This window comes from Pseudophryne corroboree, chromosome 1, assembly GCF_028390025.1.
Source record: "Pseudophryne corroboree isolate aPseCor3 chromosome 1, aPseCor3.hap2, whole genome shotgun sequence".
NCBI classification, from domain to species: domain Eukaryota; kingdom Metazoa; phylum Chordata; class Amphibia; order Anura; family Myobatrachidae; genus Pseudophryne; species Pseudophryne corroboree.
The window spans coordinates 1179907654-1179926340 of record NC_086444.1 but is presented as its reverse complement, the minus strand read 5'-3'; the positions used below and the strand labels follow the sequence as shown (position 1 = coordinate 1179926340).

Here is an 18687-nt window from a genome sequence, read left to right as displayed (position 1 = left end):
ATATGACACATAATATATACATTCATCATAAAATCACATTACATACAAAAGACATGTCAATAGACATCAATTCATAACCAAAAAAATAATATAATAATAATAATAATAATAATAACAACACAAGTGCTTCTCTTAATATTAAACATGACAGCTATATAAACAGAATATCTGAACAATGTTTACAAATACAGGCAAATTCATACTTTACTAAATAACAATTATTTAACAACAAGAGGGGCAAAAAAATAATAATCCACATACTAAATATCTATTTGAAATATAATAAAAAATAGCACTTATAATAGTTTATAGGGGGAGGGGGGCTGGTGACAAATAATGTCATTGAATGTTGCATATAAAATTTTATAGTAATGGAAAAAAAATATCTGGTATTCAAAGTGCTTATTCTGCAAATCTATTGCAGGACCATGGTTTAATGGATGTTCTAGACAAGGTCATGGGGAGGAATGGTGTTTTTGAAGAAGCGTCAGGAAGCCGTAATATTTGCTGGTGTTTTATTGCGGCAGTGGGTTGAGGGGCTGGCTGTTGGCGATCAAAAGCAAAAACATATCTTATACCTCTCTTTCATATAAAACTATATAGATATTAAGATATATGTGGATGTACTGTATATAACCTCTGAGCTTCAAATATTTGGTCCTTCTAATGAAACCACTTGTTTCGATGAATGCATTTGGTGAAAGGGCACAGAAAAGTCTTTACATGAATTTGCCCAATAAGTGTTTACTGATAATAAGTGACACTTTGAAAAAAGAAAATCAATGAGTGACGCGTTTCAATCCCCTGGATACTCAGCTTATGAATACACCCTGAATGCGGCACCTCTTCAGAGTATGGTGGCGGGGAATTGAAAAGCAATTTGCAAGACACCGCTGAGAGCACAGGGACTAATATGTATTAACCCCACCTGCTTTTGTATTTATTTTTTATACATATATATATATAGAGAGAGAGAGAGAGAGAGTGAATAAATAGTATATAAATAATACACAGGGTAGCATAAAGGTTTGTGCTCCAGTGACTGCGATATTTCCATCTAAAATCTGCCCCATTGTTACAAGGAGAGTTATCTAGCTTACTGTAGTATTACCTAACAAAATATCCACACACCTATGATTCCAGACTTATTCTAACAATAACGGACGCTGTGAAGTTTTTCCGAGTACTGGAACACAGAATTGCAAATGCTTTCTAACAAAGTGCAATGTCCTGCTTAATTGAACAGACTTAAATTTTCTGCCCAAATTATTTCTTCTGTAAGATGGCAATTGAGTGCTGGTCTCAGAACAACCATGAGTTAATACTGAGATTTTCTACTGTAGTCTAACAATATGTCTTCTGGAGTGTTATTAAATGTAAAACTTTCTGTATAGATGGCTGAAATAAATAAGAATAGTAATTCGAGCCTTGATATGAGATTAGACCACAGGTTCTCAAACTCGGTCCTCAGGACCCCACACGGTTCATGTTTTGCAGGTCACCTGTAGATTTTTAAAATGTGACAGTTGGTGATACACAGTGCATCTGCTGGGTGACATGGAAAACATGAACAGTGTGGGGTCCTGAGGACCGAGTTTGAGAACCACTGGATTAGACCATATACAATGCATAATACATTACATCATCCCTGTGTTGACTAATCGCCCGAACTCTAGGTTGGCTGGCAACTGTAGTGCAACAGACATTGCGGACTGTTTATACTCCTCAGATTCCCAAGCATCTCCTAATTCTGAACTATTACCCAGCGCCAGGTCTTCAGGTATTTTCCAACATTGACCAGGCAGTTACCAAGGCCAGTGTTATCTTAAAAGCTTATATGGCTAAAATAAAACATTGTGCAAAAATATTTCAGATCTTGGGGACATATTTGAAAGGCCATCAAACAAATGGCCTCTGAGCTGCAAAAACTTCTATCATGACTTACATGGAATGTAACAGACGTACAGAGTAAAGATTAGCAGGTCACTATGTCCTGGCTCGCAGCTGGTGAATGGATCTATGGGAGGGATCTACATGGTATCAAGATAAAGTAGACTGTATAGATAAGGCACTTGCCTCTAAAATTAGAGATCTTTGAACACATTACAAATATCAGTAATTTTTCAGAAATGTTTATATCACATGATAGACATATATATGTATTTTGTTGATGGTCACAGCGGCACGGTCATCAACCTCTTCTATCAAGTGCCGCTCATCTAATTTGCCTACCCACTAGTGGAGAGGATAATTTTCACTCATTATTATAAACACTAGCTAAAATGCAAGCTGAAGACCACTTGGCCCAACCATTCTGCTTGTGAAAGTACATGAATGGGACAGGGAGAAGATCTATCAGTGGTGTCCACCTTTAGCTTCATCTTAAATAACTTCCATCTTTGTTGGAGAGAAAAAAAAAACATTCATTCCAGTGATTTTGCCGGGTTCTAGATCTTGACCACCATGGTTTCAAAGTTAACTCTGATAGCTTTCTGCTGCTAAAGAACACTCAACACATCAACCCGGCATTACAAGCTTAAGTCAAAGTTTTTGACATAGACAATAAAATAAGGCAGGTCTAGCAACAACAGTAGGAAAACCCTGGTATCCCTGATGTGTGTAACACTGAAACAACTTTTGGAATAAAGACAAAAAAAAAAGCAACTTTAGGGGGAGGACAACTTGTAAACAGTTGAAGACCACCCAAGAATCCCTCATCAATGAGGTCGACCAGCTCTGCACAAATGCTTACATCAAGTCATTCCCGGGCTGATGTTCCCTGCATCCTTTTTTGCAGCAAGATCCATAAACACAGGACCTGAATCCCATTAATGTATATATGTTAATATATTTTAAGTTACGCATTCCACAGTGATATATTCATGATTTGGTGGCTTGATATACTTATTAGTATTGTGGATATATTTTTCTTGGTGGTTACGGTCTAGCTTTGATTTTTGACTGTGTGCTTATCTTCCATTTTTTTTGCCTTCTCCATAATGAAAAAATAATAATAAAAAGGAACAAAAATATTTAAGGCTACACTGTAGCACCCAACATGGCTTCTGTCTCTGTCACGATTTCATTTTGGTTGGAATCGAGTCCGAAAAACCTGACCTTCAGTTCGTCAGCTGGATGGACCACAGGGACTGGCATAATCTTTGGGAAAGTCCTGGTTGCCAGCTCAAACCTGCTCATGCTGGCCAATTCTATCGCCAAGGTCTTCAAGAAAAGCTTGGCCAGCTGTTTGCCCAGACAGTTCCGTATTCCTCCGCCAAACGGCAGATAGTTGAACCTGCCATCTTTGTCTTCTGTGCGGTCCGTTCCAAAACGATCTGGGTCAAAGACATGAACGTCCTTGAAGACTGGAGCGGTGTCATGGGTGTCCCGGATGCTGTACAACACACTCCAACCTTTTGGAATTTGGAAGCCCTGGAAATCAGAAAGCAAATAGTTGCTATTACGGCGACAGCAAGTATAGTCAAAATGTAAGATGGGAAAGAAAAAACTACCAAAGTTGAATTATTACTTTGAGTCTAAATATCACAAATAATTATCCAGAACATTGTGAGATTTTTGTGTATCAGCAAATAGTGCTACATCATGGGGGAGAAGTATGAAAGGCTATCTGTTTTTTTCCGGCAACTGCACACGTTATGTATTGCCGTTACCGCTTCCCTGCATGTATGAAATGCTTCTACCAATATCGACCTGTAACAAGCCTGTTTCAAAATACTTACGTCCAACTCAAAGGTTTGCAGCACTGTCCGGTATCCGCCGGAGATGGGACTGAAGAGCCTCAGAAGCTCCTTGATGACGCAGTCCAGGTAATGCAGACTGCTGATGGTGTCCACGCGTAGAGCTCCCTCGCAGACACAACCGTTGTGAAGGATTCCGTTCCCTCGCAGTTCCTCCCTCAGCTTCTCCAGGACGGCCGGGTGCTTGAGAAGCTGCATAATGAGTGAAGTGCTGGCACTAGCGGTGGTGGCATATGCTGCAAATATCAGTTCCAGGGTTCCATCCTGTAGAAGAAAAAAAAACCGCGAAGCTGTCAGGGAAATCTGTGTCTCCATGCTGTTATCTGCCATGCATATTTTCCGCCAACGAAAAAATTATTCTACCATTCCTCGCGATAATTATGTCAGCAGAGGACGCTCTTTTTCATTTCAGCCTATGGTACTGTAATCTATAGTTCTAATTTAACTAGATCATCGTGGGTCCACTGCATATTAATGTATGCTAATATTTAGAGAAGCATTATATTCAAACTTCCCTTGTTTAAAATGGGATCCGGTTATGTGACCGGTGCTCGGTAACCCCCCCCCCGATCACCATACCAACGCCGGGATCCCGATCAATCAGAATGCCGACCCACAGGCACTATTCCCACTCATGGGTGTCCACAACACCCATAGTGTGGGAACAGAGCCTGTGGCGAGCTAACGAGGGGCTGTGTGGCAAACGCAGCGAGCCCACTGCGTGGCAAGAACAGCGAGCCTGCAAGGGGCTTTTGGTATGCTGACCGCCAGGACCCCAGCCCCAACCCATTTAAAATATATTTGGGCAGCACAGATGGCTTAGCTTTGCTGCCTCACCAGAACAGAGTTTGCATGTTCTCCCCCTGTTTATGTTGATTTTCTCTGGGTGCTCCAATTTTATACCACAAATGAAAATTCCACTGGTAGGCTACTTGTCTACTGAAAACAATTACAGAACCCTAGTGTGTATATGTGAGTACATGTGATAGAGAATGTAGATTGTAAGCCCCACCGGAACGGAATAATATTCGTAAAGCAATGTGGAATATGTCTTCGATATACATAATTGGTAATAAAAATAAGACAGACTGAGAGGTATCTATATTGTACTCACACACCAAGAACCGAGATGGTCTGGGTGGAAGATCCAACTTGACAATTTTCCTTTTTACATCCTCTATGTTGACTAGTTTTGTAAAGCGCCCTCACTACCTACACACGGACAGAAGCAATATCAGCGGCTCCACTCTTAGTAGAGGGCAAGGCCACTTGTGAAACATGAACGTTGCAGGTGATGCAGACGTCACGTGGCTCGCCATTGCCCTAATGACAAACACCTGCTTTCCGTGCCATTGCTTCCTACTATGCGATAGCATCTGCCAGCTCAGTCTCTCTTCAGTAGCTGGAATTCAACAAGCAGTCTGGGTACTTGGCACGGAAATGAACCTGGGCAACGGCCAAGTGGCCTGGGCATGAATCCTCAACATGTCAATGATTCCTCTGCCATTACCACCATATGATGTAACTGGATCTGCATCCAGCACGGTGAACTAACTAATCTCCCGCCCGTTCTCCGGGAGCCTGGGAGTCCTGGGCAAGAACATACAAAATACCTGTGCTCTGAGACCTGTTCCTGGCCCGTGGACCTCATCAGAGCGACTACGAATCTCATCAGTGAGTAATCACACTTGCCCTGCAGGAGGAGCAAAAGATACATCTAACAGATGTATATGTGCCTACTTGCTGTGCTGCACGAGTTCCATTCTTGTGAGAATGACCCTTGTCTCCTCTTTTCTGCTGCTCCGGTCATAAGGTTTTGATACGTGTAAACTGGGTCTGAATATGCAGGTGTGGTTCGTTTTATCGACAGTATCTAGGTCGACAATGTTTAGGTCGACCACTATAGGTCGACAGTCACTAGGTCGACATGGATGGAATGTTGACAGGGTTTCTAGGTCGACATGTCTAAAGGTCGACATGAGGATTTATTTATTTTTTTGTGTTGTTTTCTTCGTAGAGTGACCGGGATCCCAAATTAGTGCACCGCGTCCCCTCGCATGGCTCGCTTCGCTCGCCATGCTTCGGGCATGGTGCCTTCGCTCCGCTACCGCTTCGCTCGGCACACTTTACCGTTCCAATCGTAGTCCACGTGGATCGTTAAGTATGAAAAAATCCCCCCCCCAAAAAAAATGTGAAAAACTCATGTCGACCTTTAGACCTGTCGACCTAGCACATGTCGACCTAGAAACCCTGTCGACCTATAGTGGTCGACCTAAACATTGTCGACCTAGACACTGTCGATCTTCAGACCGGATCCCTGAATATGCGCATACTGTGTGCGTTTAGCTTCTGAGAATCAGCAGAGCGAAATCACGCAATATATGCTATGCAGGCTGGCATCGTACTGACTCTGCATCAGCCCCTATGTATATACAAGTCTTCCAATGGATGTGTACAGCTCAGAAGGCCGCTGGTCTGCATAGAACGCCACTCACCTTCAGCTCCTGCATGGTCAGCTCGTTGCCGTGTTCCTTCCCGCTCTCAATCAATACATCCAGAGCATCAGTATAGTCCTTCCCTTGAGTGTTCTGCAGCTTCTCCTGAATAGCTTTCTCCAGGCCCCTCAGTAGGGTCTCTCGCGCTCTAATACCCTATTCAAAAGAGAGAACCATGACGTTGGTACCAAAACGTTCTCCATGAGACATAAATGCATTCATATAGAAAACGGAGTACATATTATTTATTATCTCCAGGTCCGTCATTTGAAAACATGACACAAAGCCTGTAAGAGCTTTGCTCGGCGCCCCAGTGACGTGCTCAGTATTATTATTTATGAGGCATCAGAAATTCCTCAGCCTCTTTCACGCCTCGCACTGCCCTAAACCCCAATAAAACAGCAGGCATTTCATAGGTGAGGACTAAACAAAATACATTTCTAAATTCCATGACTTAAGAAGAATCTGGCTAAATCCTAAATTAAAAAATATTAATTGGTTTCAGCCATTAGTCATCATGGAGAATGAGCTCATGCCGTTGATGTGTTTAAGCTTTCTTTTGTGTGCAGTATATTTTAAGATGATGATGTTCACTGGCAGGTAAAAGCGAGAGAGAAGAAAGAAGATAATAAAGCATTATATAATAAGCCAGTGTATCTCATTTCCAGACTGCTCGGCTCTGTGCAGATTTGTCCCTGCACAGTGCTGCTTCCTTAGCCCTGTGTGCAATTACCAGTATTGTTCTGTAGGGGTGGTCTTCAGTATGCCGAATGTCGGGATCCCGGCGCACAGTATACCGGCGCCGGAATCCCGACACCCGGCAAACCGACAGATATTCTCCCTCGTGGGGGTCCACGACCCCCCTGGAGGGAGAATAAATAGCACCCGCAGAATGGCGAGCGCAGCGAGCCCGCAAGAGGCTCCTTTGCGCTTGCCACGCTGTCGGTATGCCGGCGGTCGGGCTCCCGGCGCCGGTAAGCTGGTCGCCGGGAGCCCGGCCGACGGCATACCATACTACACCCGTTCTGTAGTGTTGATCACATCCTCATACCTCTTTTACACATGCAGCTAAATCCCATGTTTTGCACGTGAACACGCATCAATCTGGGATTTCTGCATGTGTGAAAGGACGCAACACAGGACTTTGTCCCGGATCTACGACCCTGCTCCCAACCAGTAGCTAAGACCCAGGAATTTGTCAGCTTGCTAGACCCAGCAAATTCCCGGGTTATATGTCTGAAGGCAGTATCAGAGCCGCCTCCTTAGCCCTGTGTGCAATTTCCAGTATTGTTCTGTAATAATAATCATTTGCTCAGTGCCGTTTCCTTAACGCTGTGTAAATCTCAGTATTGATCACTTGATCAATGCAACTTCCTTATTCCTGTGTGCAATTTTAAGTACTGCTGTGTAGTATTGAGCACCTGCTCAGTGCCACTTTCCTAGCCTTATGTTAAACTCTTAGTATTGTTTAGTAATAAATGGGGAAGGAGGCTTCGGAGATGGGGATGACCCGACATTGACAGACCATTCTTACCAGCAGGTCCCAAAGCTAGGGTGCAGCCTGTGGCCCGTATAGCATTATGACATAATTCATGGTTTGTGATAGGCCATAAGTATAGCAGGGAACTTACTCTTCGGTAACCACTGAACGGTAGGTCCACCGGCAAGGAGAAGACGTTCTCAACGAACTGTTGGAAGACCTGGAACAGATGGCTCAGTTCCTCGTCGGACAGTCTGAACCCTAGCAGAACTCGGATGGCCATACGGAAGGTCAGCTTCTGCGCCTCACAGTAGACATTGATAGGCTCTGGATGGCTGCTCCAAAGCCTCAACGTATCCTGGATCACCAGCTGTATTTTTGGGAGGTAGGTCTCCAGTGCCTCATGGCTGAAGATTTTAGAGAACACCTTCAGGAGATAAATAATGAAACGGGTCAATTTAGCAGAAAAATCAGTGACGCGACAGAATCAATAACTGACAGAGGCTGGGACTACTCGCCCACAGTGTTCCTTGGCAACTGCGCAGCGAGGAGTATAAAATGGGCAATAGCTGAACTTCTCAGAGCAAGAATAATACGGCAAGAAGAAACGTGTCAGTCTGGGCTGGTAGGAAACACAAGCAATGTGTGAATTTGAGAATTTCCCCAGAAGTCAGCAGCCGTCGGTACATGTAAGACTTTCCTGGCCGAATCCCCATTCTCACAATACTTCTGTTTACCAAGTTTTTTTGTAAGATTACACCTCTGCCGCTTACTGCAATTGCACAGCGGAGCAGCACCTGTAGACAACGGCTAGACATCTCAGATTCAGCTTGAAAGGGCACCTGTTACCTATGCGTAATAGTGGAAGCTGGTTTGTGGGCTGCACGACTATTCACCCTATCAGTTCACCAGGCACTATGAGACCCTCCTGGCATCTGTGCTTTCTAGCTGTCTGTTATCAGACAGAGCAATAGAAAGAACCAGCTCTGATGATATAAATACATGGCTGAGAAGCAAGGGGTTAAGCGAAGATGTGGACATATTGTTTACAGTAAGTGACTTGTGTTGATGTACAATCACATAAATGAAAGTGATCTGAAGGAACATAGCAATTGTAACTTTTTGTTATATAAAATAAATATGGGGCAAATTAACCCATAACTTACTGCACCGTTCTAAAGCAAAAACATAAGAGATAAGTAGTCAAAAATAATAAAATACCAACCCACCATGTCAGATTAGCTATGTAATATATTTACAGTAATAGTTTCTTAGGCCATGCATAACCACTCCAGACACCTCAAATCAAGCAGAACCGTCTACAATTGACACATTAATTTGTACTTGCAGGAAACTGAAAAACTACTGTGGCAGAAAAGTATCCAATGGTGTTTGTTACGTGTAAAATAAATGCAAGAAGTGCGCCCTCTAGTGTATCTTTCAGGAATTGCTCACACTACAAGTCTACTGTGTGCATTCCAGGCTGTCAATTGATTTTTCGGGACATTACAACCTGAGTACTTGGTGCCAACTGTGATTAATTTCTGGTACGTTCTTAGAGTACAGCCGTGTTTGCGGCACTGTTTGAAACAAACTGTCTAACTCTTGTTGATGTTACACTGGACCACAGCTAAATTAGTTTAAACATAGTAGATCAGTTTTGAACTAGTCATTTAAACCAGTGGTTCTCAACCTCGGTCGTCAAGTACCCCGACAGTTCATGTTTTCCAAGTCATCTAGCAGTTGAACAGGTGTATTCATTACTCACTGACACATTATAAAAGACCCACAGGTGGAGCAAATTATTTCACTTGCAATCCTGTGAGGAGACCTGGAAAACATGAACTGTTGGGGGTACTTGAGGACCGAGGTTGAGAACCACTGATTTAAAACGGGTGGTCTTCTGTTTGCCGGCGGTCGGGCTCCCGGCGCTCAGTATACCGGCGCCGGGAGCCCGACAGCCGGAATACCGACAATTATTTTCCCTCGTGGGGGTCCACGACCCCCATAGAGGGAGAATAAAATAGTGTGGCGCGCGTAGCGCGCCACCGTGCCCGTAGCGTGGCGAGCGCAGCGAGCCCGCAAGGGGCTCATTTGCGCTCGCCAAGCTGTCGGTAAGCCGGCGGTCGGGCTCCCGGCGCCGGGATGCTGGTCGCCGGGAGCCCGACCGCCGGCCAGCCGTAGTGAACCCATTTAAAACACGCTTGAATTACTTGGTCTAAGGCTAATTTTTCAGTAAACTGAAGAAAGGAGGGAAAAAAAAAGGTAATTTATAGACAATATTTATTTCCATTTATATGGCGTGAAAAGGTAAATACTTAAATAAAAAAAAATAAAAAAATTATTTAATGTATTGTTAGATACTGCTCTTGCAAAATATACTCTTGCTCTGCTAGTTTTCTGGTCGGGTTTTTTTCTTTACATTCCACAATCTGCAAGCAAAGGACCATATTCTGTGCAACTAATAGAGCATGCCTATTTCTAATAACTGTCTCATATTCGCCCTTTTATCATTTTCTAGCTAATTTTTCACAAAAGTTTTCCTATGAAACACAGGTAACCTAGTTCCCCACAAAGCCCATCGCAGGTGTTACTAGGCAGCAGATAGCAGGGCACAGCGAGCTGAGTCAAAGTGATAGGGGAAACTAGTGCTTGTGGCGACCAATCATAAAACATGAGGACAATCAGAAGCACAACTCTAAACCACTATATAACTGACCATAAGGATGACAGGTAACACATCCCTATCTACCACCACATAACTGACCATAAGGATGACAGGTAACACATCCCTATCTGCCACCACATAACTGACCCTAAGGATGACAGGTAACACATCCCTATCTACCACCACATAACTGACCCTAAGGATGACAGGTAACACATCCCTATCTACCACCACATAACTGACCCTAAGGGTGACAGGTAACACATCCCTATCTACCACTATATAACTGACCATAAGGTGGACAGGTAACACATCCCCATCTACGACCACATATCTGACCCTAAGCATGACAGGTAACACATCTCTATCTACCACCACATAACTGACCCTAAGGATGACAGGTAACACATCCCTATCTACCACCACATAACTGACCATAAGGATGACAGGTAACACATCCCTATCTACCACCACATAACTGACCATAAGGATGACAGGTAACACATCCCTATCTACCACCACATAACTGACCATAAGGATGACAGGTAACACATCCCTATCTACCACCACATAACTGACCCTAAGGATGACAGGTAACACATCCCTATCTACCACCACATAACTGACCATAAGGATGACAGGTAACACATCCCTATCTACCACCACATAACTGACCATAAGGATGACAGGTAACACATCTCTATCTACCACCACATAACTGACCCTAAGGATGACAGGTAACACATCCCTATCTACCACCACATAACTGACCCTAAGGATGACAGGTAACACATCCCTATCTACCACCACATAACTGATCCTAAGGATGACAGGTAAGTACATCCCTATCTAACAACATATAACTGACCCTAAGGATGACAGGTAAGTACATCCCTATCTACCACCACATAACTGACCATAAGGGTGACAGGTAACACATCCCTATCTACCACCACATAACTGACCATAAGGATGACAGGTAACACATCCCTATATACCACCACATAACTGATCCTAAGGATGACAGGTAAGTACATCCCTATCTAACACCATATAACTGACCCTAAGGATGACAGGTAACACATTCCTATCTACCACCACATAACTGACCCTAAGGATGACAGGTAACACATCCCTATCTACCACCACATAACTGACCCTAAGGATGACAGGTAACACATCCCTATCTACCACCACATAACTGACCATAAGGATGACAGGTAACACATCCCTATCTACCACCACATAACTGACCATAAGGATGACAGGTAACACATCCCTATATACCACCACATAACTGATCCTAAGGATGACAGGTAAGTACATCCCTATCTAACACCATATAACTGACCCTAAGGATGACAGGTAAGTACATCCCTATCTACCACCACATAACTGACCATAAGGATGACAGGTAACACATCCCTATCTACCACCACATAACTGACCATAAGGAAGACAGGTAACACATCCCTATCTACCACCACATAACTGACCATAAGGATGACAGGTAACACATCCCTATCTACCACCACATAACTGACCATAAGGATGACAGGTAACACATCCCTATCTACCAACACATAACTGATCCTAAGGATGACAGGTAAGTACATCCCTATCTAACACCATATAACTGACCCTAAGGATGACAGGTAAGTACATCCCTATCTACCACCACATAACTGACCATAAGGATGACAGGTAACACATCCCTATCTACCACCACATAACTGACCATAAGGAAGACAGGTAACACATCCCTATCTACCACCACATAACTGACCATAAGGAAGACAGGTAACACATCCCTATCTACCACCACATAACTGACCATAAGGAAGACAGGTAACACATCCCTATCTACCACCACATAACTGACCCTAAGGATGACAGGTAACACATCCCTATCTACCACCACATAACTGACCCTAAGGATGACAGGTAACACATCCCTATCTACCACCACATAACTGACCCTAAGGATGACAGGTAACACATCCCTATCTACCACCATATAACTGACCCTAAGGATCACAGGTAAGTACATCCCTATCTACCACCACATAACTGACCCTAAGGATGACAGGTAACACATCCCTATCTGCCACCACATAACTGACCCTAAGGATGACAGGTAAGTACATCCCTATCTACCACCACATAACTGATCCTAAGGATGACAGGTAAGTACATCCCTATCTATCACCATATAACTGACCCTAAGGATGACAGGTAAGTACATCCCTATCTACCACCACATAACTGACCATAAGGATGACAGGTAACACATCCTTATCTACCACCACATAACTGACCATAAGGAAGACAGGTAACACATCCCTATCTACCACCACATAACTGACCATAAGGATGACAGGTAAGTACATCCCTATCTACCACCACATAACTGACCATAAGGATGACAGGTAACATCCATATCTACTACCACATAACTGACCCTAAGGATGACAGGTAACACATCCCTATCTACCACCACATAACTGACCATAAGGATGACAGGTAACACATCCCTATATACCACCACATAACTGACCATAAGGATGACAGGTAACACATTCCTATCTACCACCACATAACTGACCCTAAGGATGACAGGTAACACATCCCTATCGACCACCATATAACTGACCATAAGGATGACAGGTAACACATCCCTATCTACCACCACATAACTGACCATAAGGATGACAGGTAACACATCCCTATCTACCACCACATAACTGACCATAAGGATGACAGGTAACACATCCCTATCTACCAACACATAACTGACCATAAGGATGACAGGTAACACATCCCTATCTACCACCATATAACTGACCAGAAGGATGACAGGTAACACATCCATATCTACCACCATATAACTGACCATAAGGATGACAGGTAACACATCCCTATCTACCACCATATAACTGACCATAAGGATGACAGGTAACACATCCCTATCTACCACCATATAACTGACCCTAAGGATGACAGGTAACACATCCCTATCTACCACCACATAACTGACCATAAGGATGACAGGTAACATCCCTATATACCACCACATAACTGACCCTAAGGATGACAGGTAACATCCCTATATACCACCACATAACTGACCCTAAGGATGACAGGTAACATCCCTATATACCACCACATAACTGACCCTAAGGATGACAGGTAACACATCCCTATATACCACCACATAACTGACCCTAAGGATGACAGGTAACACATCCCTATCTACCACCACATAACTGACCCTAAGGATGACAGGTAACACATCCCTATATACCACCACATAACTGACCATAAGGATGACAGGTAACACATCCCTATCTACCACCATATAACTGACCATAAGGATGACAGGTAACACATCCCTATCTACCACCACATAACTGACCCTGAGGATGACAGGTAACACATCCCTATCTACCACCATATAACTGACCCTAAGGATGACAGGTAACACATCCCTATCTACCACCACATAACTGACCATAAGGATGACAGGTAACATCCCTATATACCACCACATAACTGACCCTAAGGATGACAGGTAACATCCCTATATACCACCACATAACTGACCCTAAGGATGACAGGTAACATCCCTATATACCACCACATAACTGACCCTAAGGATGACAGGTAACACATCCCTATATACCACCACATAACTGACCCTAAGGATGACAGGTAACACATCCCTATCTACCACCACATAACTGACCCTAAGGATGACAGGTAACACATCCCTATATACCACCACATAACTGACCCTAAGGATGACAGGTAACACATCCCTATATACCACCACATAACTGACCATAAGGATGACAGGTAACACATCCCTATCTACCACCATATAACTGACCATAAGGATGACAGGTAACACATCCCTATCTACCACCACATAACTGACCCTGAGGATGACAGGTAACACATCCCTATCTACCACCACATAACTGACCCTAAGGATGACAGGTAGGCACAATTTACTTAATTTAAGATTTTTTTCAAAATTAATTAAAAAAAAAAAAAAAACATTTTTGGGAACCACTGGTCTAACCTGTTTTTAATGTGTATTTTTTGTTTTCCAATCTAGAAGACGGGAGGAAAAGGGGACCCGAGCCAGTATCTTGCTTAGGACCATTTAGAGTCTTAATCAGGCCCTGTCCACAAACGCCTGCTTACAGTACATCAACTCTTGCCCTTGGATACAACATAAACCTGTGTGGACACGTTGTATCTTACTGTACGGCAACTTAAATGCACATTCCTGTATATCACCGGCAGGGCATTCTGGGCAGCCACGGTGTGGGTAAGTGCTGGAGCAAACAATAACTCATCTGCCCTACAAAACCAATCACAATCCCTTTACAATGTATTTCTCTCAGCAGTTACACTGTACACATGTATGATACTGTTTGTAATGCGCCCTACACACTGGTGTGATAACACTGCAAGATATGAACGATCTTGTTCACTAATGAACGAGATACCGTTCGTATCTGTCAGTGTGGAGGCACCAGCGATGAACGATACGCGGCCCCGCGCTCGTTCATCGCTGGTGCCCTGTCGGCTGTGCATGCAGGCCAATATGGACGATCTCGTCCATATTTGCCTGCATTGCTATGGAGCCGAGTGACGGGGGGAGTGAAGAAACTTCACTCCCCCCGTCACTGCCCCCCCCCCCCCCCCCAATCGCCGGGTCGCCCGTCTGCTGTATCGGCGGTCGGGCAGCTCGGTGGCGTATTGCCGTGTCTGTAGGGCCCATAAGTCCAGAAAACAGAAGTTAGCATATACAAGAGGTATCACGAGTTTGCTCACATAACCCATGGACAGGTATAAAGTATTGATATATCATAGAACTATTATAGAACTAAAATGGCATAGATCATTTTGAGTTATCTTTCAGTTTCTGTATCTATGGTATCTGTAGTACCAGGGATATTGTACTCAGAACTAAGGGGTACTCACACTCGCAACAGAACATTCATGTTTATATAGAGAATAGAAAACAATTGTGAGATTAGATAGATAGATAGATAGATAGATAGATAGATAGATAGATAGTAGGTGCAAGTGCGCCCTAACTATGGCAGCTATCCTCACCCTCACATACAAGGCCATCTCTATTTCCACTGCTCCCTACATCTCCAACCTCCTCTCCCTTCATAATCCCTCCAGCGTCCTACGATCGGCCAACGACCGCGCCTCTCCTCTACCCTGGTCACTGCTTCCCATGCTCGAGTTCAAGATTTTGCCCGTGCTGCACCCCTTCAGTGGAACGCGCTCCCCCACTCTATCAGACTCTCCCCGACCTTGCAAAGCTTCAAACAAGCACTGAAAACCCTCCTATTCATCAAAGCATAACCCAGTCCCTGAGGCTGCTCCTCCATCCCCCTGCCTCATGCCGTGAACATCTCAGCTTTGCTTACATACTGCCATCAGACTACCTCTCGCTTGCTTGCACCTCATGTCATCTGTCTGTCGCCGCTCCCCACTAGATTGTTAGCTCTTCAGAGCAGGGCCCTCTTTCCTCTTGTTGTCAAAGCCCTCTTCTCGACACATTTCACTCGCAGCTTTCCCCTACTCAGCGACCATCTTTACCCGCTTTCTCTCCTGCTGGTAAAGGCTCATCTCCATATATGGCCACCAGCCCCTAGTAGTACAATGATCACTCCCTCACCACTTATATCTTAGCTGTATTATGTCTTGAGAATAGTGGTGCTCTTTGTTACCTGTACTCTATTTCTGTTATTTATTTACGGTAATGCTGAGTTTTATCTCCCTGTACAGTTCTTTGTACGGCGCTGCGAAACACTTGTGGCGCCTTATAAATAAAATGTAATAATAATAATTATAATAATAATAACTTACTAAGCACGCTGATAGGGGCGGTCTAGGAGCATATGGACAAACATACACATTTAGATCTGTGCTTATAATGCTGGAACACTTACCGCTAACTTGCTATTGTATTGTGTATTTGGGTAAAATCTATCATTGTAGCATATGGTAAGTACTAACGAGACAATTATTATATTAGTGATAAGTAACTGAAGGTCTGTGGGGCATTCCACCCTAACTGTCTCAAAGCTCTGTTTCACTCACTAGTGTGCAATGCTCTGTTCCGCTCACTAGCGTGCAATGCTCTGTTCCGCTCACTAGCGTGCAATGCTCTGTTCCGCTCACTAGCGTGCAATGCTCTGTTCCACTTATTAGTGTGCAATGCTCTGTTCCACTCATTAGTGTGCAATGCTCTGTTCCGCTCACTAGCGTGCAATGCTCTGTTCCACTCATTAGTGTGCAATGCTCTGTTCCACTTATTAGTGTGCAATGCTCTGTTCCACTCATTAGTGTGCAATGCTCTGTTCCGCTCACTAGCGTGCAATGCTCTGTTCCGCTCACTAGCGTGCAATGCTCTGTTCCGCTCACTAGCGTGCAATGCTCTGTTCCGCTCACTAGCGTGCAATGCTCTGTTCCGCTCACTAGCGTGCAATGCTCTGTTCCACTTATTAGTGTGCAATGCTCTGTTCCACTCATTAGTGTGCAATGCTCTGTTCCGCTCACTAGCGTGCAATGCTCTGTTCCGCTCACTAGCGTGCAATGCTCTGTTCCACTCACTTGTGCGCAATGCTCTCTTCTACTCATTACTGCGCAATGCTCTCTTCTACTCATTACTGCGCAGTGCTCTCTTCTACTCCTTACTGCGCAATGCACTCTTCTACTCATTACTCCGCAATGCTCTCTTCTACTCCTTACTGCGCAATGCTCTCTTCTACTCATTACTCCGCAGTGCTCTCTTCTACTCCTTACTGCGCAGTGCTCTCTTCTACTCATTACTCCGCAGTGCTCTCTTCTACTCCTTACTGCGCAGTGCTCTCTTCTACTCATTACTGCGCAGTGCTCTCTTCTACTCCTTACTGCGCAATGCTCTCTTCTACTCATTACTCCGCAATGCTCTCTTCTACTCATTACTGCGCAATGCTCTCTTCTACTCATTACTGCGCAATGCTCTCTTCTACTCATTACTGCGCAATGCTCTCTTCTACTCCTTACTGCGCAATGCTCTCTTCTACTCATTACTGCGCAATGCTCTCTTCTACTCATTACTCCGCAATGCTCTCTTCTACTCATTACTGCGCAATGCTCTCTTCTACTCATTACTGCGCAATGCTCTCTTCTACTCCTTACTGCGCAATGCTCTCTTCTACTCATTACTCCGCAATGCTCTCTTCTACTCATTACTGCGCAATGCTCTCTTCTACTCATTACTGCGCAATGCTCTCTTCTACTCATTACTGCGCAATGCTCTCTTCTACTCTTTACTGCGCAATGCTCTCTTCTACTCATTACTGCGCAATGCTCTCTTCTACTCATTACTGCGCAATGCTCTCTTCTACTCATTACTGCGCAATGCTCTCTTCTACTCATTACTGCGCAATGCTCTCTTCTACTCATTACTGCGCAATGCTCTCTTCTACTCATTACTCCGCAATGCTCTCTTCTACTCCTTACTGCGCAATGCTCTCTTCTACTCATTACTGCGCAATGCTCTCTTCTACTCATTACTGCGCAATGCTCTCTTCTACTCATTACTGCGCAATGCTCTCTTCTACTCCTTACTGCGCAATGCTCTCTTCTACTCATTACTGCGCAATGCTCTCTTCTACTCCTTACTGCGCAATGCTCTCTTCTACTCCTTACTGCGCAATGCTCTCTTCTACTCATTACTGCGCAATGCTCTCTTCTACTCATTACTGCGCAATGCTCTCTTCTACTCATTACTGCGCAATGCTCTCTTCTACTCATTACTGCGCAATGCTCTCTTCTACTCATTACTGCGCAATGCTCTCTTCTACTCCTTACTGCGCAATGCTCTCTTCTACTCCTTACTGCGCAATGCTCTCTTCTACTCATTACTGCGCAATGCTCTCTTCTACTCATTACTGCGCAATGCTCTCTTCTACTCCTTACTGCGCAATGCTCTCTTCTACTCCTTACTGCGCAATGCTCTCTTCTACTCATTACTGCGCAATGCTCTCTTCTACTCATTACTGCGCAATGCTCTCTTCTACTCCTTACTGCGCAATGCTCTCTTCTACTCATTACTGCGCAATGCTCTCTTCTACTCCTTACTGCGCAATGCTCTCTTCTACTCATTACTGCGCAATGCTCTCTTCTACTCATTACTGCGCAATGCTCTCTTCTACTCATTACTCCGCAGTGCTCTCTTCTACTCATTACTGCGCAATGCTCTCTTCT

At 44.1% G+C, this 18687-nt stretch overlaps 1 protein-coding gene across 2 annotated transcripts in view; it reads right to left on the bottom strand.

Annotated features, from left to right (window-relative positions):
- Nucleotides 1-700: 700 nt before the first annotated feature.
- LOC134929685 (cytochrome P450 26B1) overlaps nt 701-18687 on the bottom strand; it is a 50617-nt gene continuing 32630 nt past the window's right edge. The window contains exons 3-7 of one of the 2 annotated variants that reach the window (XR_010178625.1): nt 7885-8160; nt 6254-6409; nt 3741-4022; nt 1605-3432; nt 701-1466 (exon numbers count right to left, since the gene is read on the bottom strand). Coding sequence is in view for 1 of the 2 variants with exons in the window: in XM_063925265.1 (XP_063781335.1) it covers nt 3040-3432; nt 3741-4022; nt 6254-6409; nt 7885-8160 (1107 nt within the window). In the remaining variant the exon portion in view is untranslated. Of the gene's footprint in view, nt 3433-3740; nt 4023-6253; nt 6410-7884; nt 8161-18687 lie in introns of both variants that reach the window. The other variant, XM_063925265.1, reaches the window with a different exon arrangement.